Source organism: Nicotiana sylvestris, chromosome 11 (assembly GCF_000393655.2).
Source record: "Nicotiana sylvestris chromosome 11, ASM39365v2, whole genome shotgun sequence".
Taxonomy (NCBI): domain Eukaryota; kingdom Viridiplantae; phylum Streptophyta; class Magnoliopsida; order Solanales; family Solanaceae; genus Nicotiana; species Nicotiana sylvestris.
In genome coordinates, this window is record NC_091067.1 from 17,563,868 (window position 1) to 17,590,604 (window position 26,737).

General features: G+C 38.0%; 1 protein-coding gene across 1 annotated transcript; it reads left to right on the top strand.

The window, feature by feature from the left end:
• Window positions 1–19,385: 19,385 nt before the first annotated feature.
• On the top strand, window positions 19,386–24,053 carry LOC104210356 (heparanase-like protein 3). The gene is made up of 9 exons (XM_009759246.2): window positions 19,386–19,920; window positions 21,121–21,157; window positions 21,383–21,566; window positions 21,667–21,815; window positions 22,273–22,503; window positions 22,595–22,784; window positions 22,881–23,006; window positions 23,367–23,466; window positions 23,553–24,053. Exons 1-9 carry the CDS (start codon window positions 19,693–19,695, stop codon window positions 23,922–23,924), a joined length of 1,617 nt encoding a protein of 538 aa, XP_009757548.1. The 5' UTR covers window positions 19,386–19,692; the 3' UTR covers window positions 23,925–24,053.
• Window positions 24,054–26,737: the final 2,684 nt, after the last annotated feature.

The window sequence follows — 26,737 nt, forward strand, 5'->3', positions numbered from 1 at the left end:
GAAAAAGTCAACAAAAGTCAACTCCCGTGCCCACTTGGTCCAAACCGAAATTCGAACCAAAACCCGATTACCCATTCACTACCCCTAGCCCGGTTATGTAATTTGTTTTGAAATCCGACCTCAATTTGAGGTCTAAATTTCAATTTTACAAAAATCCCTAATTCTACCCAAACACCCAATTTTCACCATGAAAACACTAGATTTTAGGTTGAAATCTTAGGTAATATAATGAAAGATTGAAAGAAAATAGATTAGAATCACTTACCAACAATTTGGGGAAGAAGAGTTCATTGAAAAATTGCCTCTAGGGTTTTCTTGTTTTAAAAATTTGAAGAATGAACAAAAATCCCCTTTCTCAGCTATTTGATCAGTCGCAGATGTCGCGTTTCCGACCAGGGGTTCGAAAAATTGAAGTCCTCCCATTTCTGCTTTCATCGCATTTGCGATGATTTGTTCGCAAATGCGAACATTGATTTTCCGCATTTGCGACCAGATTGATCGCAAATACGACCAAGCCTGCCCAGCCCCACTTCGCAAATGCGAACTTGAGGTGCCCAAGCTCCTCTTCACAAATGCGAGGAGTTGCTCACAAATGTGAACCTAACAGAGGTCGCAAATGCGAAATCTGACCTCGCAATTGCGAAGTCTGAGGCCTGCACCCGAACTGAAGCACACGAACAATATTTCTAGTTCCAAATTCACTGCGTAGTCTATCCGAAACTCACCCGAGCCCTCGAGGCTCTAAATCAAATATACACACAAGTCTAAAAAATCGTATAAACTTGCTCGCATGATCAAATCACCAAAATAACACCTAAAACTATACATTGAGCATCAAATCAAAAGAATTTTTCAAGAAAACTCATGAACTTCTATTTCACAACCGGACGTCCGAATCACGTCAAACCAGTCCCGTTTCTCACCAAATTTGCCAGACAAATCATAAATATAGTAATGGACCTATATCGAATTCCGAAACCAAAATACGAACCCGATATCAATAAAGTCAAACATTGGTCAAACTTTCAAAGTCATTAAGCTTTTAAACTTTCAAATTTCAACAAAGTGTGATAACTCGGGCTAGGGACTTCCGAATTCGATTCCGCGCATACGTCCAAGTCCCAAATCACGATACGGACCCACCGGAACTGTTAAAACATGAATTCGGGTCCGTTTTCTTAAAACATTGACCGAAGTCAACTCAAATGGATTTTAAGTCAAAATTTTCACATTTTCTCAGTTTTAACCTAAAAACTTTTCGGAAGAATACCCAGATTGCACACACAAATCGAGGAGGGCTAAGATGAGATATTTAAGACTTCAAAGTACAGAATTAGGTTCTAATACGTAAGATGACCTATCGGATCATCACACTCAGGCTCCCCTTTATTATCCTTGATATCATCGTTGAGAGAATCGACTTTACAAGAACATGTGGAGTTCAGTATATCTAAAAACATATGAGAACGTCCACTTGTTGATATTATCATCAGTAAGTAATACTTTTTTCTTATAGGTAGTAACTATAATGAATGGAGTAATCAATTTAAGACCAAATATCTCATGCCTCTTTCTTTAATATAACTACTCGGGTTCGAATGAACTGAACTCTTCAACGTATAAAGAAATACTAGTAAGCTAATCTAATTGGAGATTACAATGATTTTTCATAGCTTCTATAGGTTTAGTATTCTTTTCTGGTGATAGTGTAATAATTATTTCCATTATGAATATACCACATGCACAAACAAGTTACATATCATTAAAATTCTCAAACATCTCATATGTCCAACTCTAATAATAATTATCATAGCAATTCTCAAACAGCTCATGATATGTGCCTAAAAAATATCGTAAAAACCTATTTATGACTTGACATCTGCAGAATGCTCTCTTCATTGTCCTTGTAATTCTATTGAGTCCAAACATTTGCGACTTTCCTTCATTATTTAACAAAAAATGGCACACAACCTTTGTTTTTTTTGGGCCGATCATTTGATAACCTTGTTCTTGAATATACACAAAATATGGCTTCTTGAACCTTTCTAAGCAATTAGAAGAGCGCGAAATCGGACATCCCTTAAATAGATATATTTGGGATTTATTGTGGAACCGAGCATAGAGAATCGAGGGCAGGTAGAAAGATAGGCTTCACAGTTGAACGTAGATATCACGAACGCGAGGTGTTTTTAAAAAATATTATACGAACTTGCTCGTGCGATCAAATCACTAAAATAACACCTAAAACTACGGATTTAGCATCAAAATCAATGAAATTCTCAATAACATTTAAAGTTTCTATTTTCTCAACCGAGGGTCCGAATCACGTCATATAAACTCCGTTTCTCACTGAATTTTACAAACATGGTTTAGATATTATCACGGACCTATATCGGGCTCTGGAATCAAAATACGGGTCCGATACCATAAAAATCAATCATAAATCATATACTTTAAAACCATAAATTTTTTGGAATTCAATTTTAGTCAGAAATTCATTTCTCGGACTATGGGTCTCGGAATTCGATTTCGAGCATACGCCCTGATCCCATATTTTTATACGGACCCTACGGGACCATTAAAATACGGGTTCAGTTCCGTTTACTCAGCATGTTGACCGAAGTCAACTAAAATCACTTTTAAAGGCAAAACTTAATATTTTTCTCAGATTTTTACATAGAGGCTTCCTGGAAACGCGTTCGGACCGCACATGCAAATCGAGGAGAAAGAAAATGAGGTTTTGAAGGCCTCGGAGCTCCGAATTGGGTTCTAAAATACAAGATGACCTTTTGGGTCATCACACATTCTACGTGTTGTCTGTTCTTTTTCTATACTTACTAGCTGACATGATCTATGTTAGAACACTTACACAAGCTTATGCGTAGTTAAGCACTCATATCAGTTAAAAGGATAGATCTTGATATTGTTGAGTATTGATGCACACCTTTGTTATTTGCCTTCTATGTGCGAATGACCCTCTTGGTACGTGAGTTGCCAGTGTGGTTATAAATTTGTAATGAGGGTACAGGATGCCAAGTGGTTAGGGTTCTGGAATTTGGACCTGTGAATTATGAACAATCTGAGGTTCGGTACCTCGTGATGGTTATGGGCTATAACCTGGTGTGAAAGCGAATGTTTTTGTTAAGTTATTACTTGAATGTCCTTTATCTATGATCACCGGATTTAACTGTGTTCTGCTCATCCTACTCTGTTATTATTATGGCGTTCCGCTGTTAGTTGTTGCTTTTCTTTTCTTACTGCAATTACCGTATCATTTTGTTATTATGCGTAGTCTTTATATAGATATTGTACTCTATTGTTCTGTACTTATACTTGTTAGGTTATTTAGTCCAGTAGGTGTCTTGACTGTTCCTCATCACTACTCCTTCGAGTTTAGTCTTGATACTTATTGGATACCACTGTGGTGTACTCATACTATGCTTTTGCATAATTTTTGTGCAGATCCAGGTATTTGATCATTAGTAGCTATGCGGATTGTTGCTGTGGAGACTCAAGGTGAACCTGCTGCGTTCGCAGGCTTCAGAGCCACATTCTTATCTTGTATTTACACTATTCACTCTTATTTTGAGCCATTTGTATTTTTCGAGATTTTCTAGCAAACTCTGTGGAGCATATGACTTGTACTACCGGTTTTGGGTTTGTAAATGTTAAAGAGATTTCTATTTCAAATTGTTAATGTGATGACCCAAAAGGTCATCACTTATTTTAGAAATAAATTCTGCGTTTCGAGACCTTAAAAACCTCTTTCTGTCGCACCTTGATTTGCGTGCGTAGTATGGGCGTGTAGCCGGAAAGCCAATATGTGAAAATCTGCGAAAATAATGAATTTTGACTTTAAAATGAATTTAAGTTGACTTCGGTAAACATTTATGGTAAACGGATCTGGACCCATGATTTGATGGTCCCGGAGGATCCGTAGAAAAATATGGGACTTGGGCGTATGCCTAAAATCGAATTCCGAGGTCCCAAGCTCGAGAAATAAATTTTTAAAGAAAATTATTTTCAGAAATATTTATGAGTTTTTGAAAGTGAAATGTGTTTAAACCTTAATGGTATCGGGCCGTGTTTTGGTTCCGGAGCCCGGTACAGGTCTTATATGTGATTTAAGATAAGTTTGCGAAATTTGGTAATAAACGGACTTGACATGACGTGAATCGGATCGCATTTGAGAAAATTGGAAAATTTAAAGTTCTTAAGAAATTTATGATGTTGATGCTAAATTCATAGTTGTTAATGTTATTTGAGTGACTTGAATGCACGAGCAAGTTCGTATGATATTTTTAGGTTGGTGTGCATGGTTTGGAGCCCCGAGGGCTCGGGTAAGTTTTGGATAGGCCACGGAGGGAAAATTTCACTTAGGAATTTGCTGGTATGTTTCACGCTTGCAGGCTTCGCATTTGCAAAGCTTGGCTCGCAAATGCGAGCACTGTATTGCAAATGCGAGAAATGGCATGGGCTGCCTTATTCGCAAATGCAAAGAAATGGTCGCAAATGCGACATCGCAAATGCGAAGAGGCATGGTTTTACTTGCGAACCCATGTTCGCAAATGCGAAGGTAACAGACTTCTGGGTTCGCAATTCGCAATTGCGACATCTGCAGCCTGCAATTTTATAACTTAGCCGAAAATCTTTCATTTTTCACACTCTTTCAAAACCAAAATACTCTTGGACGATTTTTCAAAGACAACTCTTCTTCCAAATCGATTGTAAGTCAATTTTAACTCGTTTTCTTCGATCATTAACATCTTTTCACATGATTTCAACTCAAAATCAATGATTTTTATGGGCGAAATTGGGTGTTTTGGGTAGAACCTAGGTTTTTCAAAAATTGGGGATTTGGACCTCGATTTGAGCTCTGATTTCAAAACAAATTATATATTTGAGATCGTGGGGGAATGGTAATCGGGTTTTGGTTCGAACCTCGGGTTTTGACCATGTGGGCCCGGAGGCGATTTTTGAATTTTTGTGTAAAACTTTGGAAAACTTATTTTCATGCATTAGAATTGATTCATTTAGCGTTTATTGATGTAATTAAGTAACTTATCGCTAGATACGAGCGAATTGGTGGTGGAATCAAGAGGTAAAGCGATAGTAGAGACTTAAATTGTGTTCGTGACATTGAGGTAAGTGTTTGGTCTAACCTTAGCTTGAGGGATTAGGAGTCGAGTCCTATTTGCTAAGTGGTATTTGTTGAGTACGACGTATCGCCATGGTGACAAGTATCTATACGTTGGTGTCAAGCATGCCCGTGAGTCTTATATTGTGATTATTATAACTTCGTTGTATTATTCATGCTTTGGTGATGATTTCTATTGTTGGGCAAAGTTTGTGGAAGTAATTGTGACATTTGAACATTGAGGAGCGTTGGCTCAAGTTGTACAATGAAATGTGAAAGTATAAGTGGTAATTGACACTTTTAGAGCATTGGCTCAAGTTGAGAAGTAAAAGTGAAAAAAAGAAGAGAATCATTATGTTATCTCCCTAGCCGGGATGTTGATGCTTCTTATGATGTTGTTCCTTTGCTGGAACTTGATTGTTGAACTATTGTTCCCTTGTCGGGATTCTTATTGTAATTTCATTTATTCCCTTGCCCTATTGTTTGTGATTGTTGTTTGGGTGAGGAAGAGTGATAAAGCACGAAGGGTGATGTTGTGTATTGTTTTGGTGAGAGAGTGTTAAAGCACGAAGGGTGATGCCGTGTATGATATGTGAGGAAAGAGTGTAAAGCACGAAGGGTGATGTCGTGCCGCACGATGTACAATTCCGTGCCGATTATATTGATTATATGGTGAGGACGAGAGTAAAAGCATGAAGGGTGATACCGTGCACATTTTTATTACTTGATTGCTTTGGTGGGGACGAGAGTAAAAGCACGAAGGGTGATGCCGTGCACTTATTGATTCCTGATTCTTTGTTGATATCTGAGATATGTTGTTTCTTTAAATTACTCGTTGTCTTTCTATTCTAAATTGATAGTTCCCTGCAGCATGTTACCCCTCCCATACTCGACTGTATATTACTATTCTTCTTTTCCGCTGTATATAGTTAAATTGCACATATTTATCTGGTAGTCTGGTCCTAGCCTCGTCACTACTTTTCCGAGGTTAGGCTAGGTACTTACCAGTACATGGGGTCGGTTGTGCTGATACTATACTCTGCACTGTGTGCAGATCCCGCAGCAGCCGCTTTTTGACCTTAGATTGGGTGGCTGCCTTCAGTCCACGCGGAGATCCAAGGTAATCCTGCAGGCATCTGCAGGCCCTGGCGTCTCCTTCTATCCCTTTACTCTTGTTTCACTTATTTAGTTTAGAAACAATGTATCTTTTATCTTTCAAACTTTGTATGTAGTATTCTTAGATCGTCTTTGAAACTGTGACACCAGTTCTGGGTAGTCGATGCTCAAACAGTTGTATTAGATACATATTCAGATAATTTATTGCTTTTCTTCCGCTTATTGTAAATTCCGCTGTCTACAAGTTATTGCTTTTATAATTGTTAAAGAATATAAAAGGGGTAAAAAGATAATTGGTTCAAACAGTCGGCTTGTCTAGCTCACATTAGTAGGTGCCATCACGACTCCCGAGGGCAGGAAATCCGGGTCGTGACAAGTTGGTATCAGAGCTCTAGGTTACATGGGTCTCACAATTCACAGACAAGCTTAGTAGAGTCTGAGGGATCGGTACAGAGACGTCTGTATTTATCCCCTAGAGGCTACAGAGTTAGGAAAAACTTCACATTTATACTTTCCTATTGTTCGATTTGGTTTCTCAATTCTAGTTGAATTTCTACTCTGTTCTTTCGCAGATGGCGAGAACACACACTTCCTTATCCACTGAACAGTAGCCCGAGCCCTCAGCAGTAGCTCCCACGAGGGGAAGAGGGCGAGCCCGAGGCCGTGCTAGAGGCCGAGGTAAGGGCAGAGTTTAGCCTAGAGCAGCAGCACCAGCGGCAGAGCCTTAGGTTGACTTTGATGATGAGGTTCCAGCCTCGGCATTTTCAGTGGGCCTAGCTCAGGTCCCAGAGGGGTTTATTGTTACCCTAATACTCCAGGATGCTATGGTCCGTCTAGTGGGACTTATGGAGAGTGTCACCCGGGCAGGCTTGCTTCCTGTAGCACCAGCCATCTAGCAGTTCAGCCGGGTTTGGTAGCTCAGACCGGCGATGGAGCAGTTATGTCTGCCGATGCCTTGTGGAGATTGGACAGGTTCACCAAGCTCTTTACTACTACTTTCAGCAGCACATCTTCTGAGGATCCTCAGGATTATCTAGACAACTGTCATGAGGTTCTCAGGAACATGGGGATAATGGAGACCAATAGGGTCGATTTTGCTACTTTTCGCTTGTCTGGATCCGCTAAGACTTGGTGGAGAGATTATTGCTTGGCTAGACCAGCCGAAACACCAGCTTTGTCTTGGGAGCAGTTTACTCGGCTATTTCTGGAGAAGTTTCTCCCCATCACTCATAGAGAGGCCTATCGGAGGCAATTTGAGCGTCTCCAGCAGGGTTTTATGATCGTTACTTAGTATGAGACCAGATTTATCGACTTGGCCAGCCATGCTCTTATCATACTTCCCACCGAGAGAGAGAGAGGGCGAGGAGGTTCATTGAGGGACTTATCCAGCCTATTCGGCTTCAGATGGCCAAAGAGACAAAGAGTGAGATTTCTTTCTAGGAGGCGGCCAATGTGGCCAGGAGAGTTGAGATGGTTCTATCGTAGGGAGGTAGTCAAGGGTCTGACAAGAGGCCTCATCATTCAGGCCGATTCAGTGGTACCTCATCTGGAGGCAGCGATTCGTATGGTAGAGGCCATCCTCCTAGGCCTTTTCAGTCAGCACTTCAGGTTTCTCACAGTGCTTCAGGTGGTCATGGTTCCCATATGCAATATTCTGATCATCCGTCCTACAGTGCACCACCAACTCCTATTAGTGCACCGCCGCTTCAGAGTTTTTGGGGTGGTCATTCAGGTCGTTAGGGTCAGCAGCCGAAGGCTTGTTACACTTGTGGTAATATGGGTCACATTGCTAGGTTTTGCCCTCGATCACCGAGTGGCTCTCAGCATTAGGGTTCCCGTGCCATGATTTAGGCACCGAGTGTTCCACAACCCGCCCAGCCAGCTAGAGGTGGGGGTAGAGGTGCTAGAAGTGGAGGTAGATATGTTAGAGGTGGAGCTCAGGCCGCTAGAAGTGGAGGCCAGCCAGCAGCAGGCCGTCCCAGAGATGTAGTTCAGGGTGGTGGGGCCCAGCCCCAATGTTATGCTCTTCCAGCTAGGCCCGAGGCTGAGGCTTCCGATGCAGTTATCACAGGTACTATTTTGGCATGTAGCAGAGATGGTTCAGTTTTATTTGATCCAGGATCTACATACTCCTATGTGTCATCTTATTTTGCACTATATCTGGTCATGCCTAGTGATTCTTTGAGTGCTCCTATTTATGTGTCTACACCGGTGGGTGATTCTACTATGGTAGATCGAGTCCATCGCTCATGTATAGTTGTGATTGGAGGTCTTGAGACTCGTGTAGATTTACTTCTTCTAGACATGGTTGATTTCGATGTCATATTGGGGATGGACTGGTTATCACCTCATCACGCTATCTTGGACTGTCATGCCAAGACTGTGACCTTAGCCTTGCCGATTTTACCTCGTTTAGAGTGGAGAGGGACTCCTGGTCATTCTACCTGTAGTGTTATCTCTTATATGAAGGCTCGTCGTATGGTCGAGAATGGGTGTTTGGCCTATTTGGCCTATGTCCGTAATTCCAGTGCTGAGGTTCCTTCTATTGATTTTGTGCCTGTTGTTCGTGAGTTTCCTGAGATATTCCCTTCAGACCTGCCGGGTATGCCACCCGACAAGGATATCGACTTTTTCATTGATCTCCGGGAACTCAGCCCATTTCTATCCCATCGTATCGTATGGCCTCGCCTGAGTTGAAAGAATTGAAGGATCAGTTGCAAGACTTGTTTGAGAAAGGTTTCATTAGACCGAGTGTTTCGCCTTGTGGTGCACCGATGGTGTTTGTTAAGAAGAAGAATGGATGAATAAGGATGTGTATTGATTACCGACAATTGAACAAGGTTACAATCAAGAATAAGTATCCATTGCCGAGGATCGATGATTTGTTTGATCAGCTTCAGGGTGCCAAGGTATTTTCAAAGATTGACTTGAGATCTGGCTACCATCAGTTGAGGATTAGGGCATCCAATGTCCCTAAGACAGCTTTACGCACTCGATACGGGCATTATGAGTTCTTGGTGATGTCATTCGGGTTGACAAATGCCCCAACAGCTTTTATGGATTTGATGAACTGAATGTCCAGGCCTTACTTGGATTCGTTCGTGATAGTCTTCATTGATGATATTTTGATCTATTCCCGTAGCCGGGAGGAGCACGAGCAGTATCTTAGAGTGGTTCTTCTAACTTTGAGGGATAGTCAATTGTATGCTAAGTTTGCGAAGTGTGAGTTCTGGCTGAATTCAGTTGCATTCCTGGGTCATATTGTATCAGTAGAGGGTATTCAGGTTGATCCGAAGAAGATTGAGGCATTCAAGAACTGGCCTAGACCAACATCAGCTATAGAGATCCGGAGTTTCTTGGGATTGGTAGGCTACTATCGTCGGTTTGTGGAGGGGTTTTCATCTACCACAGCCCCGATGACCAGGTTGACCCAGAAGGGTGCCCAGTTCAGATGGTCGGACGAGTGTAAAGCGAGTTTTCAGAAGCTCAAGACAGCTTTGACTACGGCACCGGTGTTGGTTTTGCCCACAGGTTCAGGACCTTATACAGTTTATTGTGATGCATCTCATATTGGACTTGGTGCGGTGTTGATGCAGGATGGCAAAGTCATTGCCTATGCGTCGCGGCAGTCGAAGATTCATGAGAAGAACTATCTGGTTCATGATTTGGAGTTACCAACCATTGTTCATGCATTGAAGATTTGGAGGCTTTATTTGTATGTTGTGGCATGTGAGGTGTTCATGGATCACAAGAGTCTGCAGTAATTGTTCAAGTAGAAGGATCTAAATTTGAGGCAGAGAAGGTGGTTGGAGCTATTAAAGGACTATGATGTCACCATCTTATATCATCCGAGAAAGGCCAATGTGGTGGCCGATGCTTTGAGTAGGAAGTCAGCCAGTATAGGCAGTCTTGCTTATATTCCAGTCGGTGAGAGACCGCTTGCTTTGGATATTCAGAATTTGGCCAATCAGTTCGTGAGGATGTTTCTGAGCCCAGCCGTGTGTTAGCTTGCACAGTCGCTCGTTCTTCTCTATTGGAGCGTATCCGAGATCGGCCGTATGATGATCCTCATTTGTGTGTCCTTAGAGACACGGTGTAACACGGAGGTGCCAAGCAGGTTACCTTAGGAGATAATGGAATTTTGAGATTGTAGGGTCGAGTTTATGTGCCTAATATGGATGGGCTTCGAGAGTTGATTTTGGAGGAGGCCCATAGTTCCCGGTACTCTATTCATCCGGGCGCCATGAAGATGTATCAGGATTTGCGGCAACATTATTAGTGTAGAAGAATAAAGAAGGACATCGTTGTATATGTGGCCGGTGTTTGAATTGTCAGCAGGTTAAGTACGAGCATCAGAGACCTGGTGGTTTGTTCCAGAAGATTGAGATTCCTAAGTGGAAGTGGGAGCGTATCACTATGGACTTCGTTGTTGGACTCCCACAGACTTAGAGAAAGTTCGATGCAATGTGGGTTATTGTTGATAGGCTGACTAAGTCAACACATTTCATTCTTGTGGCAGTCTCCTACTCTTCCGAGAGGTTAGCTGAGATCTATATCCGAGAGATTGTTCGTCTTCATGGTGTGCTCGAGTCTATCATTTCGGATCGAGGTACGCAGTTTACCTCCAATTTTTGGAGAGCAGTTCGGCGAGAGTTGGGCACACTGGTTGAGTTGAGCACAGCGTTTCATCCTCAGATGGACGGGCAGTCCAATCGGACCATTCAGATTTTGGAGGATATGCTCCGAGCTTGTGTCATTGACTTTGGAGGCTCGTGGGATCAATTTTTGCCTTTAGCAGAGTTTGCCTATAACAACAGCTACCAGTCGAGTATCCAGATGGCTCCTTATGAGGCTTTGTATGGTAGGCAGTGTCGGTCGTCGGTTGGATGGTTTGAACCGGGGGAGGCTCGGTTGTTGGGTACGAATCTAGTACAGGATGCCATGGGCAAGGTCAGGATCATTCAGGATAAGCTTCGTACAGCTCAGTCCAGGCAAAAAAGTTATGCCGACCGCAAGGTTCGTGATTTGGCATTCATGGTCGGTGAGAAAGTATTGCTTCGAGTGTCGCCTATGAAGGGTGTGATGAGATTGGGAAGAAGGGCAATCTTAGCCCTAGGTTCATTGGCCCATTTGAGTTTCTTGATCGAGTGGGAGAGGTGGCTTACAGACTTGCATTGCCGCCGGGCTTATCAGCCATGCATCTAGTGTTTCATGTGTTCATGCTTCGGAAATATCACAGTGATCCATCCTACGTGTTAGATTTCAGCACTGTCCAGTTGGACACGGATTTGTCTTATGAGGAAGAGCCGGTAGCTATTCTAGACCGGCAGGTTCGTCAGTTGAGGTCGAAGAGTTTTCCTTCTGTTCGTGTTCAGTGGAGAGGTTAGCCTGCTAAGGCATCAACCTGGGAGTCCGAGTCCGATATGCGGAGCCGTTATCCCCATCTTTTCCCTGACTCAGGTACTTCCTTCTTATGTCCGTTCGAGGAGGAACGATTGTTTTAGAGGTGGAGAATGTGGGTCATCACTTGTTTTAGAAATAAATTTTGTGTTCTGAGGCCTTAAAACCTCTTTCTATCTCACCTTGATTTGTGTGCGTAGTCCGAGCGCGTAGCCAGAAAGCCAATATGTGAAAATCTATGAAAATGATGAATTTTGACTTTAAAATGAATTTAAGTTGACTTCGGTCAATATTTTGGGTAAACGGACCCGCACCCGTGATTTGATGGTCCCGGAGGGTTCGTAGAAAAATATGGGACTTGGGCATATGCCCGAAATCGAATTTCAAGGTCCCAAGCTCGAGAAATAAATTTTTAAAGAAAATTATTTTCTGAAATATTTATGAGTTTTTGAAAGTGAAATGTGTTTAAACCTTGATGGTATCAGGCCCGTATTTTGGTTTCGGAGCCCGGTACAGGTCTTATATGTGATTTAAGATAAGTCTATGAAATTTGATAATAAACGGACTTGAGATGACGTGAATCGGATCGTATTTGAGAAAATTGGAAAATTTGAAGTTCTTAAGAAATTTCATGATTTTGATGCTAAATTCATAGTTGTTGATGTTATTTGAGTGATTTGATTGCACGAGCAAGTCCGTATGATGTTTCTAGGTTGGTGTGCATGTTTGGTTTGGAGCCTCGAGGGCTCGGGCGAGTTTTGGATTGGCCACGGAGTGAAAATTTCACTTAGGAATTTGCTGGTATGTTGCAGGCCTGCAGGCTTCGCATTGCCTGGCTCACTAATGCGAGCTCGCAAATGCGAGCTCGCAAATGCGAGCACTGTATTGCAAATGCGAGAAGTGGCCTGGGCTGCCTTATTCGCAAATGCGAAGAAATGGTCGCAAATGCGAAGAGGCCTGATTTTCCTTAGGGTTCACAAATGCGAACCTCATGTTCGCAAATGCGAACCCATGTTCGCAAATGCGAAGGTAACAGACTTCTGGGTTCGCAATTGCGAACTCTGGTCGCAATTGCGACATCTGCAACCTGCAATTTTATAACTTAGCCGAAATTTTTTCATTTTTCACACTCTTTCAAAACCAAAACACTTTTGGGCGATTTTTCAAAGACAACTTTTATTCCAAATCGATTGTAAGTCAATTTTAACTCATTTTCTTTGATCATTAACATCTTTTCACATAATTTCAACTCAAAATCAATGATTTTCATGGGCGAAATTGGGTGTTTTGGGTAGAACCTAGGTTTTTAAAAAATTGGGGATTTAGACCTCGATTTGAGGTCCGATTTCAAAATAAATTATATATTTGAGTTCGTGGGGGAATGAGTAATCGGGTTTTGGTTCGAACCTTGGGTTTTGACCATGTGGACCCGAGGACGATTTTTGACTTTTTGGGTAAAACTTCGGAAAACTTATTTTCATGCATTAGAATTGATTTATTTAGCATTTATTGATGTAATTAAGTAATTTGTGGCTAGATACGAGCGAATTGATGGTGGAATCAAGAAGTAAAGCGATAGTAGAGACTTAAATTATGTTCGTGGCATCGAGGTAAGTGTTTGGTCTAACCTTAGCTTGAGGTATTAGGAGTCGAGTCCTATTTGTTAAGTGGTATTTGTTGAGTACGACGTATAGCCATGGTGACAAGTATCTATACGTTGGTGTCAAGCATACCCGTGAGTCTTATATTGTGATTATTATGACTTTGTTGTATTATTCATGCTTTGGTGATGATTTCTATTGTTGGGCAAAGTTTGTGGAAGTAATTGTGACATTTGAACATTGAGGAGCGTTGGTTCAAGTTGTATAATGAAATGTGAAAGTATAAGTGATAATTGACCCTTTTAGAGCATTGGCTCAAGTTGTGAAGTAAAAGTGAAAAAGAGAAGAGAATCATTATGTTATCTCCCTAGCCGGGATGTTGATGTTTCTTATGATTTTGTTCCCTTGCCGAGACTTGATTGTTGAACTATTGTTCCCTTGTCAGGATTCTTATTGTAATTTCATTTATTCCCTTGTCGTATTGTTTGTGATTGTTTTTTGGGTGAGGAAGAGTATTAAAGCATGAAGGGTAATGCCGTGTATTGTTTTGGTGAGAGAGTGTTAAAGCACGAAGGGTGATTCCGTGTATGATTTGTAAGGAAAGAGTATAAAGCACGAAGGGTGATGTCGTGCTGCACGATGTACAATTCTATGCCGAGTATATTGATTATATGGTGAGGATGAGAGTAAAAGCATGAAGGGTGATGTCGTATACATTTTTATTACTTGATTGCTTTGGTGAAGACGAGAGTAAAAGCACGAAGGGTGATGCCGTGCACTTATTGATTCCTTATTCTTTGTTGATGTCTGAGATATGTTGTTTCTTTTAATTACCCGTTGTCTTTCTATTCTAAATTGATAGTTCCCCGCAGCATGTTACCCCTCCCATACTTGACTGTATATTACCGTTCTTCTTTTCCATTGTATATAGTTAAATTGCACAGGTTTATCTAGTAGTCTGGTCCTAGCCGCGTCACTACTTCACCGAGGTTAGGCTAGGCACTTACCAGCACATGGGGTCGGTTATGCTGATACTACACTCTGCACTATGTGCAGATCCCGCAACAGCAGTTTTTGGACCGTAGATTGGGTGGCTGCCTTCAGTCCACGCGGAGATCCAAGGTAGTCCTGCAGGCGTTCGCAGGCTCTGGCGTCTCCCTCTATCCCTTTACTCCTGTTTCATTTATTTAGTTTAGAAACAGTGTATCTTTTATTTTTCAGACTTTGTATGTAGTATTCTTAGATCGTCTGTGAAACTGTGACACCAATTCTGGGTAGTCGATGCTCAAACAGTTGTATTAGATACATATTCAGATAATTATTGCTTTTCTTCCGCTTATTGTAAATTCCGATGTCTACACATTATTGCTTTATAATTGTTAAAGAATATAAAAGGGGTAAAAAGGTAATTTGTTCAAACAGTCGGCTTGCCTAGCTCACATTAGTAGGCGCCATCACGACTCCCGAGGGCGGGAAATCCGGGTCGTGACAGTTACATGTTATTTAAATATTATTGTTATTTCATTTAATGTTAGGCTTACCTAGTCCCTAAGAATATGTGCCATTAAGATACCCAACGGAGGAAAATTTAGGTCGTGACATCCAGATTTTAGTCTTTTTAAATTATTAAATTCCAGGTAGATAATATATACATATTAAATGAATTTTAAGGTAACTATAGAGTAAACCAATATTATTGGGTAATCAACTACATCCTTGTTCTAAACTCTAGCTCCTCCTAATCCTTCACCTCTTCTATGGCCGGCAGGCAGTGGCGCAGCCACCCTATGCCAAGGCTTTCAAGCGCACATCCTTTGTCGAAAAATTATATTGTGTATACAAGCTAAAGACCATTTTATATGGTTATATATTATATTTTGAAAACTCTTAACACAATTGAGTGAGGCAGTCCAGTGATTCAGGGTATTCAAATTGACGTGTTGTTCACAGTTTAGAGTTCTACCATTTTATTTAACAAAAGTAAATGGAAACCACCATGTGTGGTCTATTTGATTCATTTTCAATTCAAAAAATTTTCTAATAAAATAACTCTTAAAACTGAAAATTTGTGAAGAATTAAACAACTAATCTTAAAAATAATTTTTAACTAAAAGTCAAGCTCTACAAAAATTTTGTTCCACAAAAGCTCTCTACAAACTATAAATCATCTCGGCTCTCTCTTTCCTCTAGTTTTATGCTTACTTTTAATAATAAAATTTCTAATGTTATCCTTTTGTTATTTTAATTTTGATTTATAAATTATAGTTCTATTAAAAGTTCTTTTTATTGTTTTGCTAAACGTTGCGTAGTTTGATCTAAAAGATTTGATAAATATTTATCGGAAAAAAAATTGTTGACTTGTTTAAAGTTTGAACACCTTTGATAAAATTTCTAACTACGTCGTTGTTGGCAAAGAGCAATGTTTTAAAGTGCGTTTTCGGGCGAGGTGCACCAAAAATGCCCCGATGTGATGGTGGGGGGAGAAAGTCTCAAGAGGCGTACGTCCAGCAATTCAGAGCGTACACCTAGGCATTGAGGCGCTTTTTTTTTTGCAGTGAGGTGTAAGCCCAAGAGACTTTTTCACATTAAAATAAAATTTGCTAAATAAGTCCTCAATATAATGCCCAAATTCTCAAAAGTCATTTTGTAATTACTCAAAAGTTTTAAAAATGAACCGAAACATTAAATTTAAAAGTCAAGACCATTTTTTAATTACTTAAAGCCCTAATTTATGGTATTTCTCAATTCTTTATCTTGTCCACTAATCTGTTACTATCTCCCAAAAGTAACAAGCAGTCAATTTTTTTTAAAAATAATTTTGCAAATACAAAGAAAACTCCATTTTCCTCCATAGCAGCAAGTTCAAAGTTCAAATTGCAGGTTAGTAATCCTTTTTGTTCTTCCATGTAGAAAATTTTATTCTTTTAACTCAAGCTACTTGTGATTGTAAGTAGCGTATAATGAATTGTTTTTATTAGTTTTTTGTGAGGATGGAGTACATCTATATATATTTTTCATTTGTTTATATTTTTCTTTACTTTCTGTGAAAATTTACCTATTTAAAAAGATTTATTGTAATTATATTATTTTATAATATTAAAAATTAAATACTCATAGGGCTTATACCTTGATGAGACATATATAAAATGTCTCGCATTATGCTGGCGCCTTTTAAAACTTTGACAGAGAGCTTACTAGGTCAGCCATCAACCTCATGAAAGGAAGTTGACTTTCCAATCTAATGAAGAACAACGCTTAAAACTAGGACGAGAATATATCATTTTCAACTTTCAAGAGATTAGGCCGCCAAATCCCCTACCTGGTATCCTTTAAATTTCGCGAGATGGTTTTGACAATAATTTTGTAGAGAATTAGACTATCACACTTAGGAATATATTCAAATTTAATTCCTTAATTAACTTTTTCTAAATAAAATTACATATTTAAAAATAACATGAAGGTACTACGGTTAATAACTTTTATGATTAAAAATCTTTAGAAAATATTTGAGAAATCATAGTCAAATAAAACGTTATGAGATCCAAATATTAATAATTAGGAAATAATAATAATAATAATAATAATAATAATAATAATAATAATAATAATAATAATAATAATAATAATAATAATACTATTTCCTCCAATCTCAAATATTGTTCGTTTGACCAACTAATTCTATTTCAAAATATCTGATTTTTTTAAACTAAGATCATTTTATTATTATTATTATTATTATTATTATTATTATTATTATTATTATTATTTCTTCCAAATATACCCGTGATACTCTAATCAGTGGAGTGCTAATTAATGAAAAATGATCATCACTATTATTTTTTTCAAATATACCTGTGACAATCTAATTAGTGGAGGCAAATTAATGAAATATTTATGATTATTTTTCAGATAACGCTTAATACTCCAATTAGTGGAGTTCTAATTAGTGAAATATTTAAAATAAAAATAAAAATAAAGCTTAGATAAATATTATTATGATTAAAGCTGTTAAATTTATTTATTAGGGTATTGTAATAAACTTGAAAGATAAGATGATATGAGAGGAGTTGGTATAACATATAAAGAAGAAAAAAAGCAAAATAATTAATGTAAAAGAAATGTAGACAGTTATAAGTACACGTTCCATTAATTTTACCAACTCCTTTTTTCTAATCACATTTTCCCTACATTTACAAGTTTTTAGTGTGAGGTCTTTTCTCTTTGGTTCAGCTAGCCAGGCTTTATTCAGTTCATATGTTCTCCAAACACCTCCACCATTGCCCTTCTTCCCTAGTAAAATTTGAATCTTGGTGGTTCCATGTTCATTATCATTCATATGGACAGCTCGATACACAAAGTATCTCGCATGCAAACAGGGTTCGAGGAACGACCACAACCCTCCAAAGGGTGTGAAGTAGACATCCTCCTACTTTAGTGCAAGCTTTGATGACTGGTTACACGGCTTGGACTCATAATCTATGTCTGGCCTAGAGCAAGCATTAGTGACTGCTTGTACGACTTGAACTCATAGTCTATAGATCATATAAATTATGACTTTACATTTGTTCTAACCTTTATTATCCTTGATTTTTCATAGCTTCTCTAGATTTAGTATTCTATTTTGGTGATAGTGTAATAATTATTTCCATTATGAATATACAACATGCGGAAACAAGTTACATATCATTAAAATTCTCAAACATCTCATATGTCCAACTCTAAATCTAATTATCATACCAATTCTCAAACATATATGATATGTGCCAAAAAAATGTCAGTAAAAACCCGTTCATGACTTGACATCGGCAGAATGCTCTCTTCATTGTCCTTGTAATTCTATGGAATCCGAACCTTTGCGACACTTTCCTTCATTATTTAATAAAAAATGGTACACAACCTTTGTTTTTTTCGGTCGATCATTTGATAACCCTAATCCTGAATATACAAATAGGGCTTCGATAAGCCCTAGATGTAAAAGGGTTATTGAACCCTTAAATAAGCAATTAGAGCAGAACAAATTGGACCTCCCTCAAATAAATGGATCTAGGATTGATTGCGGAACCGAGCATAAGAGAACCGGGGACGGGTAAAAAGATAAGCTTCATAATTAAATGTAGATATCATGAACGCGAGTGCTTTCAATTAAGCAACCTATGCCACAAATTAAAGTTTTTAAGTACATATTCCCAGAAAACAATTACTTATTCTGGAATGCAGCTAGAGTAATTTTACCCTATAGTGGAAAAAGAGACATTGGTTAGAGAGCAATGGAAAGGGTTAATGGTCCCACAGACAATACTTATCTTTTCCCGTGTAGTTGAGCAATCTTTTTTCACTTTCCTCAAGCAAAGAACCCAAAAAAATGGCCCACTGCCAACTTGATGTCTACATTATTCTCTCACATAATGTATATATTATTTATGAATTTAAGTTCTATATGTAATATAAAAGGTATTTATATAATTAAATTATTTAAAATGTAATTGTAAGTAATTCTCTTTAATAAGAGTTGATTTGTAATTTGAAATAAATAATAGGGATATTTACGCAAATAGTCGATCAGATTTACTGTTTACTTTTTCTAATTTGTATCGATAAATTATACACTGCAATATATATACCCACACACACTAGTGGCGTAGCCACATACATCCTTCATCGAAAAATTATACTGTGTACATAAAAATTATACTATATATATAAATGAAAATTACTTTTTATACACTTATATTAAATTTTGAACACCCTTAGCGAAATTCCTAATTTTGCTACTGAATTATACATATATTATATGTCCGACGAATATTCTTCGCTTAAACAGTTAAGTAGGTGATTATTTAAGTTAGTTTTTTAAATACTAATAAATACTTCATTTGTTCACTTTTACTTGTCACGTTTCATTTTTCGAGAGTTAATTTAACTAATATTTGGAGGTGAATTGAATTAGATTTTCTTACTATTTTAAAATTTAAATTTAAATATTCAAAAACTATATAAAAAATATTGTAATTTATAATTTTTGTTATATCAATATGATTAAAAAATACATATTAAAATATTAGTCAAAGTATATCTAGTTGACTCTCAAAAAGGAAACATAATTTATACCGGTGGCATACAGATTTTTTACCATACATAACTTAGATCTTTTTTTATATATTTTCCATAAACAACATGACCACCAAATCTATAGTAAATTTCTTTCCAAACTTGAGATTAAAAAAAGAAGCATTCTTGATCCAAATCTTGACCGTAATGGCTGATTAAGAATAATCTTTATATCTGTCTTTGTGTCACCCCTACTCTCTACCTTTATAAACTCTCGTTAAGACTCTCTAATGGTGAGTTCTACAGCAACCCCATTTCATTTTTCTAGCAATTTTGAGCTTGAGACATAGATCTTGAAAACTAGCTCAAGTTTCTTGATTTTTTTCAAGAATGGGTTCTTTATTTTTGCAAAAGGGAATGTTGGTGTGGATTTGTTTGTTTAGTTTGAGATTAATTTGTGGGTACTCAGAGGTTGCTCAAGGTAGTGTGTTTATAGATGGGAAGAATGCCATTGGAAGAACAGACAATAATTTTATTTGTGCTACTTTGGATTGGTGGCCACCTGAGAAATGTGATTATGGAACTTGTGCTTGGGACCATGCTTCTTTCCTTAATCTGGTATTGTTTTCTTGATTGCATTTTCCCTTTTTTATAAGCTTCTCTATAGTTTTAGTGTGTAGAAATGCTCTTTCTTTTTTAACAGCGGTGTTTGAATCAGCTTGGTACTTATATTCTCGTTTTTTCGTGTCTTCTTGAGCCAAGGGTCTCGGAACCAGCCTCTCTATTCCATCGGGTAGGGATAAGGTCTAAGTATACGCTAACCTCCCCAGGCCCCACTTGCAGAAGCGGAGCTACTGTATAGTTTACGGGTTCGGCTGAACCAGTCACTTTTGCTTAAACATTGTATTTACACTTGGAAATTTGTTATATATATATATATATATATATATAAAATTGCGAACCCATAACTAAAGTGAGCTATAAGTTTTATGACAAATTAAGAACCCATAAATTTAAAATTCTGGCTTCGTCTTTGCCCACTGAAGGGATTTTAGTGGGTTGTTGTTGTTGTTGTGTTTGAATCAGCTTGCGCGCACCTCAGACATAGAAATGTTGTTATGGTGTAGTTCTGTTAAACTGTGATACTATTGTATAGTTGTTAATCCTCTGTTTCCAATACATGGGATGTTAAAGTTGATATTATTGTCCACCCAAAAAAGCAAAATTTTCCTTCTGTTTCTTTTTGAATTTGAATTAAAGGGAGTGTAGCTGCAGAAGTTTGTGTTCAGTTTTGGGCTTATAGATTTATATGCCAGTAGTAAATATAGATAACTTCTGGTACTTCTTGTTGTTAAATATTGAATGATAAGAGCTTAAATGGTGCGACATGACCATGAGTATTCATATAGCCGATCCGAACTTGCATGAGATTCAGCCGTAGTCGTTACTATTGTTTGCTAGTTTCAGCTTTTTCTTGTGAAATATTTGACTTAGTGTATTGAAGATCTGTTGGGTTTCCCTACCCAGCCCACCCAAGAAAAGGAAACAATTAAAACAAAAATGTGTTGGTTTGTTTGGTATGATTTCTTTATCTTTTTGAGAAAAACAAAAACCAAGAAAAGGCCAAAAAAAAAAAAAAAAACCAAAAAAACAAGAATGACTTGATTCACTGTGGTTATAAGATGTCAAATGAAACAGAGAAGCAAAAAAAGTTGTTTTACAATTTAATAGTTGCATGTGACATTACTCAAAGTAATTCTATTAATCTTGTGATGCATTACTACCTAGTGTTCATCTGATAATCTATTTTATGTGCAGGATCTTAACAACATTATTTTTCTCAATGCAATAAAAGGTATGATGATATAACTCTATGTTGCTCGGACTCTCCAGAAATGTTGTCGCGTGTCGGATCCTTCAAAAGTAGGGTATTTTTGAAGGATCCGACAAGGGCGCTGCAGCATTTTGGAGAGTCCGCGCAACATTGATATAGCTAGATCCTAAACTTGAGAGATTTCACATTTCTACATGTTTCTGTAACAAATTAGAGGTACTTATATTCTTCATAATTATGTTGCAGCCTTCTCGCCATTAAAGATTCGGTTAGGAGGCACTTTACAAGACAAAGTCATATACGAAACTGAAGATCATAAACAGCCCTGTGTTTCATTTGTTAAAAACACATCAGAGATGTTTGGTTTTACTTCAGGGTGCCTTCCCTTATCTAGATGGGATGAACTCAATGCATTCTTTAATAAATCCGGGTAAGAAGCACGTCTTCTGTTTCCTTTTCTTGTTTTTTGGACTTTGTCATTTCGCTTTCTAAGCTGAAAAACTTAACCAGTTGCTCGTGTTTCCGTTCAGGGCTAGCATAATTTTTGGATTGAATGCTCTCTATGGAAGATCTGTACACCCTGACGGTTTATCTGTCGGAGCTTGGGATTCAAGCAATGCTGAATCGCTTATACGTTATACTGTCAAAAAAGGATACGCTATCCACGGTTGGGAGCTTGGTAAGTAGTACACTGTTCTTCAATTTGTCTAATTCTGCAAAAATTGTGAAAAGATGAAGGAAGTTGTTCAAGAATATTATGCAAAAACATGTCTATAAAACCATGCTACTCCCTCCGTTTAAAAAAGAATGAACCTATTTCCTTTTTAGTATGTTTCAAAAAGAATAACCCAAGAATGAACCTATTTCCTTTTTAGTATGTTTCAAAAAGAATAACCTTTTTTTTAAATATGGAAATCATGTAAGTTTAAACTTCTCATTTTACCCTTAATGAGTTGATCTATAGTCGCACAAATTTCTATGGATTGTTTTAAACCACAAGTTTCAAAAGTCTTACATTCTTTCTTAAACTCCGTGCGCAGTCAAATAGGTTCATTTTTCTTGAAACAGAGCGAGTATAGCATATTGTTAAAGTTTTACATGAATTGTCCAACATATGCTGTTAATTTTCTTTCTAGGGAATGAATTGTGTGGAAGTGGAGTTGGAACCAGAGTTGCAGCAGATCAATATGCATCTGATACTACTGCCTTGTACAAAATAGTACTAGATGCTTACAAGAATTTTGAACCTAGGCCTCTGGTCATTGCGCCAGGAGGTTTCTTCGACGAAGGCTGGTTTAGGGAATTAATAAATAAAACTGGGAAATCATTTGATGTGGCTACTCACCACATATATAACCTTGGTCCAGGTATGTTAGCAAAACCTAAATATTATCTGGTTTTTTAGTCTAAACATTATATCGAAGATGTTACATGGAATTTTTGTTTTTTAATTCATAGGAAGAGATGAACACCTAGTTGATAAAATCCTCGATCCATCTTATCTCGATGGTGAGGCCGACACATTTAGCAAACTTCAGAATGTACTCAAGACGTCTGGTACTTCAGTGGTTGCTTGGGTTGGTGAGGCTGGAGGGGCTTACAACAGCGGTCGCGACCATGTCACAAATGCCTTTGTTTTTAGCTTCTGGTAAACAAGCTTAGATATGAAGTTTAACTCTCTCTGTTTTTGAATAACATTTATCCTGAGTAATTTTGGGGTTGGAATTTGGAAACAATTATATAGGTATTTGGACCAGCTTGGGATGTCAGCTGCTTATGATACTAAAGCATACTGTCGACAGACACTGATTGGTGGAAACTATGGTTTACTCAACACCACTACCTTTGTACCCAATCCAGATTACTACAGGTAAATAAGTTCTCCCTCCATCTCATTATATATGGAGGTGTTTGACTAAAGACGAAAGAAGACTTTTGACTCATACCAAAACTACCCTTAGAACTTGCAGGCTAAAACATACTATGCCATTTCTGCAGCTATAAGATCATGTCGTTAAGAGTAATATATAAAGTTTAAAGTGAAAAAGTTCCCAATTATAGAAAGGTGTTGTTCTTGTTCGAACATACTAAAAAGGAAAGAGTGTCATATAAATCGGAACGAATCGAGCAACTCTTTCTATTACATGGCATGAGCAGATAAGATTATCTTTTGTCATCTTTAGTTTTTGTTTAATGAACACAACTTTCCTTACTGGTTTCGTTCGTGCAGTGCTCTTCTTTGGCACCGATTAATGGGAAGGAACGTTTTGTCAACAACTTTCTCAGGATCAAAGAAAATACGTGCCTACGCACATTGTGCAAAGCAATCTGTAAGTCGGACGAATGTATTCTTTATTTGCATAGACACTAAGCTATTGTACATTTGACCTGAAAAAAAGGAACTTCCATTTTGCAGCGAGGTATCACCTTATTGTTGATCAATCTTGACGGCAACACTACCATGAGTGCCAACGTTGCTTTTAACGGTACTATGTTGCATCAAAGAAAGCACAGACATCATAGCCACAGAAAGAGTTCTTCAATTAGACTGCCTAAAAGTAGAAAGATAGCATCAAATACAAGACAAGAATACCATTTAACAGCAAAAGATGGAGATTTACAGAGCCAGACTATGCTGCTGAATGGGAAACCACTAACTATAGATTCATTTGGAAATATACCATCATTGGAGCCTATATTTGTCAATTCAACAGAGCCATTAACAGTAGCTCCATTCTCTATTGTATTTGTACACATACCATATGTTATTTTGCCTGCTTGTAGCTGAGTGGTGTATGGATCCAAAAGGGATTCCATTTGATTATTGAGCCAATAAGATAGGCGTAGAATACCAAAAAAAAAAATACATGTATTATTTTTTTCTAAGAGAATATAAGGGTTTCATTCTTGCTACCAATCCTGTATTACATCCAAATCTTTTCTATTTATTTTTTATGATGGCGGTGTCCGAACTAGCTTGAGTGCACCTCACCGGGTACGTGCTACCTATGCTATCGAGTAACTCTGTGCACTGAAGCTTAGATAGATGAGATCAAATCTCTACCTTATCTACCTCTAAATAGTAAATGGTACTCCCTCTGTCTCAAATTATCTGTCGTGATTTCTAAAAATAGCTGTCTTAAATTATTTGTCATTTTAGAAGTTCAAGAGTAAATTAATTATTTTTTCCTATTCTTCCCTAATATTCATTCTTCTTGAAGACTACAAATACAGTCAAACCTCTTTATAACCTCCTCGTTTGTTCCGAATATGTTTGGATGTTATAGCGAAATATTATTATATAGAACATATATTATAACATAACATGAAAATTGGTTTCGTAAAAGCTTGGTTTTTATAGTGAAGTATTATTATATAGAGATGTTATAGAGAGGTGATCACGCCCAACTATGCCTTATAAAAAGGACAAAGCGGTCGTTGCAAATATAATCCGAGTATTTAGCCCCGAGTCGAATCCACAGGGAATTAACCTACCAATTACTCGTGTTAGACTCACTAAATTCTTCATAATCAACTTCCCACATATTTTGAATAACTATTGGAGATGTTATTTACTAACTATAACTGAATAACGTTAAGTAAACTAAAAGCTAACTATGACTGGGTTGTAAACAAATAAGAGAAGGATCTAAGGTTGTGATTTCCCCTATTGATGGAATCCCTTCCTGTTATGTTTCGCATAGATTTACCTAATCGTCTCTATCGATCATGAGCACTCTTATTACCGTAAATCTCTCCCGAGTAATCACGACAATTTACTAGACGCACTCTCCCGAGTTACGCTAGTTGGCTTTTATTACAGGTCACTTTAGATCGCACCCAAGGTTTCGTTATCCCTAATCCCACCTTTAAACCCTCGGTTATTGATTCCTCATATACTTTGGGAGTGGTGTTGTTCAACAATTACCTAAATATGCACTCTCTCCCGAGTAATACATACTAAATAGGCACAGCTAATTGAGGATCCTATCAATTAACTACAACAAGAACGTAGTTGAACAAATAGAAATTAAACCGGGCAAACTATATTAACATAACACGAAGTTCATCCTTCAATAGGTTCTATCAAAAACCTAGACTAAATAATTAGCTACTCATAATCGTATTCATACTAACAACAACAAAATTCATCATAAATGGTAAATACAAAAGGAAGAAAGGAAGAACTCGATGTTGAATTATCCTCCTTGCCTCTTGCCTATCCTTGCCTTCAACTAAGCTGTAAAAACCTTGATAATGTCCATTTGGGCGAGCTGGACCTCTTATAGGTTAAGTGGAATTACCCCCGAACTTCCAAGTTTACCCCTGAAATTATGTACCCCGAACTGGACTAGCGTGGCCGCGCTCATGCCCGCGCTAATGGCCGCGCATATAGCAAAGTCTTCTGCCTCGAGGTTCTGAACTAGCGCGGTCGCGCTAATGGCCGCGCTAAGCTAGGTCATCATTTTAGCTCGTCTTTTCTCTCTTTTTTCACACGTACTAAGCTCCGAGGGGCTTCCCTTACTTTAATTTAGCTCCAAACACTGTCCTAAGTCCTCATAAGCGCAACTCGCTCCTGCAAAACATGAAATTCACAATTAGAACCAATTTATCATCATTTAACTACCCTAGAATAGTGAAGCATAGTCAAGCTGGGGCATAAACAGTCACCAAATTACATCCTATTATCAACACCCCACACTTAAATCATTGCTAGTCCTCGAGCAATCCACCACACTCTATAAAGGTTCCTTCACTAATCTTTTCTCCCTAACGTATCACACCAAGAACAAATCACCAAAGTTATATCTAGTAGTGTACAATCTTTGCCTCAAAAGTCGACTCTTACGTGCCATGCAATATTCGTACTTACTCAAATTACTCTATACAGAAGTCAAGACTTACCTTTCCTTCGTGAATAATATGCCCTCACATCACACAAGAGAGTAGTTCCACAAATAATAATATTAAGAATAATTAGGAACTTAGATATACGAAATTCGCTCACTCTCAAAAAGAAAATTCATATGCCACACAGATGCACCATAGGCTTGCCCGTAGTGTACTACTCTACTAATCGAGACCATTCAGTCTAAGATCAATTATGACTTCATTTGGTTGTAATGTAAGCTAAGGGACGGGTAGGCTATATTTGGATATAGTGACTAACCTCCCTAAGCACTTTTAATACAATCACATTAATATTCAAAACCATACTTATGTCAAACCAGACATTCCACCCCGCTTCTATTTATAACATCTCACTCCATTAGGTGCAATTGCATCAAGTCACCACTTATCAAATACTACATGTACTCATTCTCTCTCTTTTTTTCTTTTTAAGTGGTGCTTATTCTTTTACTTTTTCAAACTACTACACCTTTTTCTCTATTTCATTGGTTCCACTAAAAAAACCAAACCACCACCCCACTCTTGAGCTTTTACATATTTCATAACCATTCAAGTGCTCATGGGAGGTAAAAGAGTTCAAATAGATGGGTTGTTCAAACAATTGGGTAAGGTTTGTAATGTGGTTGCCAAAGAAACAGGCTTATAGGCTCAACAGGGTTAACTACGATGTATTGCATTTAGGTGGGTCTA

What these genes read in the sequence shown, in the direction of transcription:
- LOC104210356 (XM_009759246.2), top strand. Translation starts at nt 19,693, where the DNA reads ATGGGTTCTTTATTTTTGCAAAAGGGAATGTTGGTGTGGATTTGTTTG. An exon ending in CCCAATCCAGATTACTACAG is followed by an intron (nt 23,007 to 23,366) that starts GTAAATAAGTTC and finishes TCGTTCGTGCAG; the next exon opens with TGCTCTTCTTTGGCACCGAT. An exon ending in CACATTGTGCAAAGCAATCT is followed by an intron (nt 23,467 to 23,552) that starts GTAAGTCGGACG and finishes TCCATTTTGCAG; the next exon opens with CGAGGTATCACCTTATTGTT.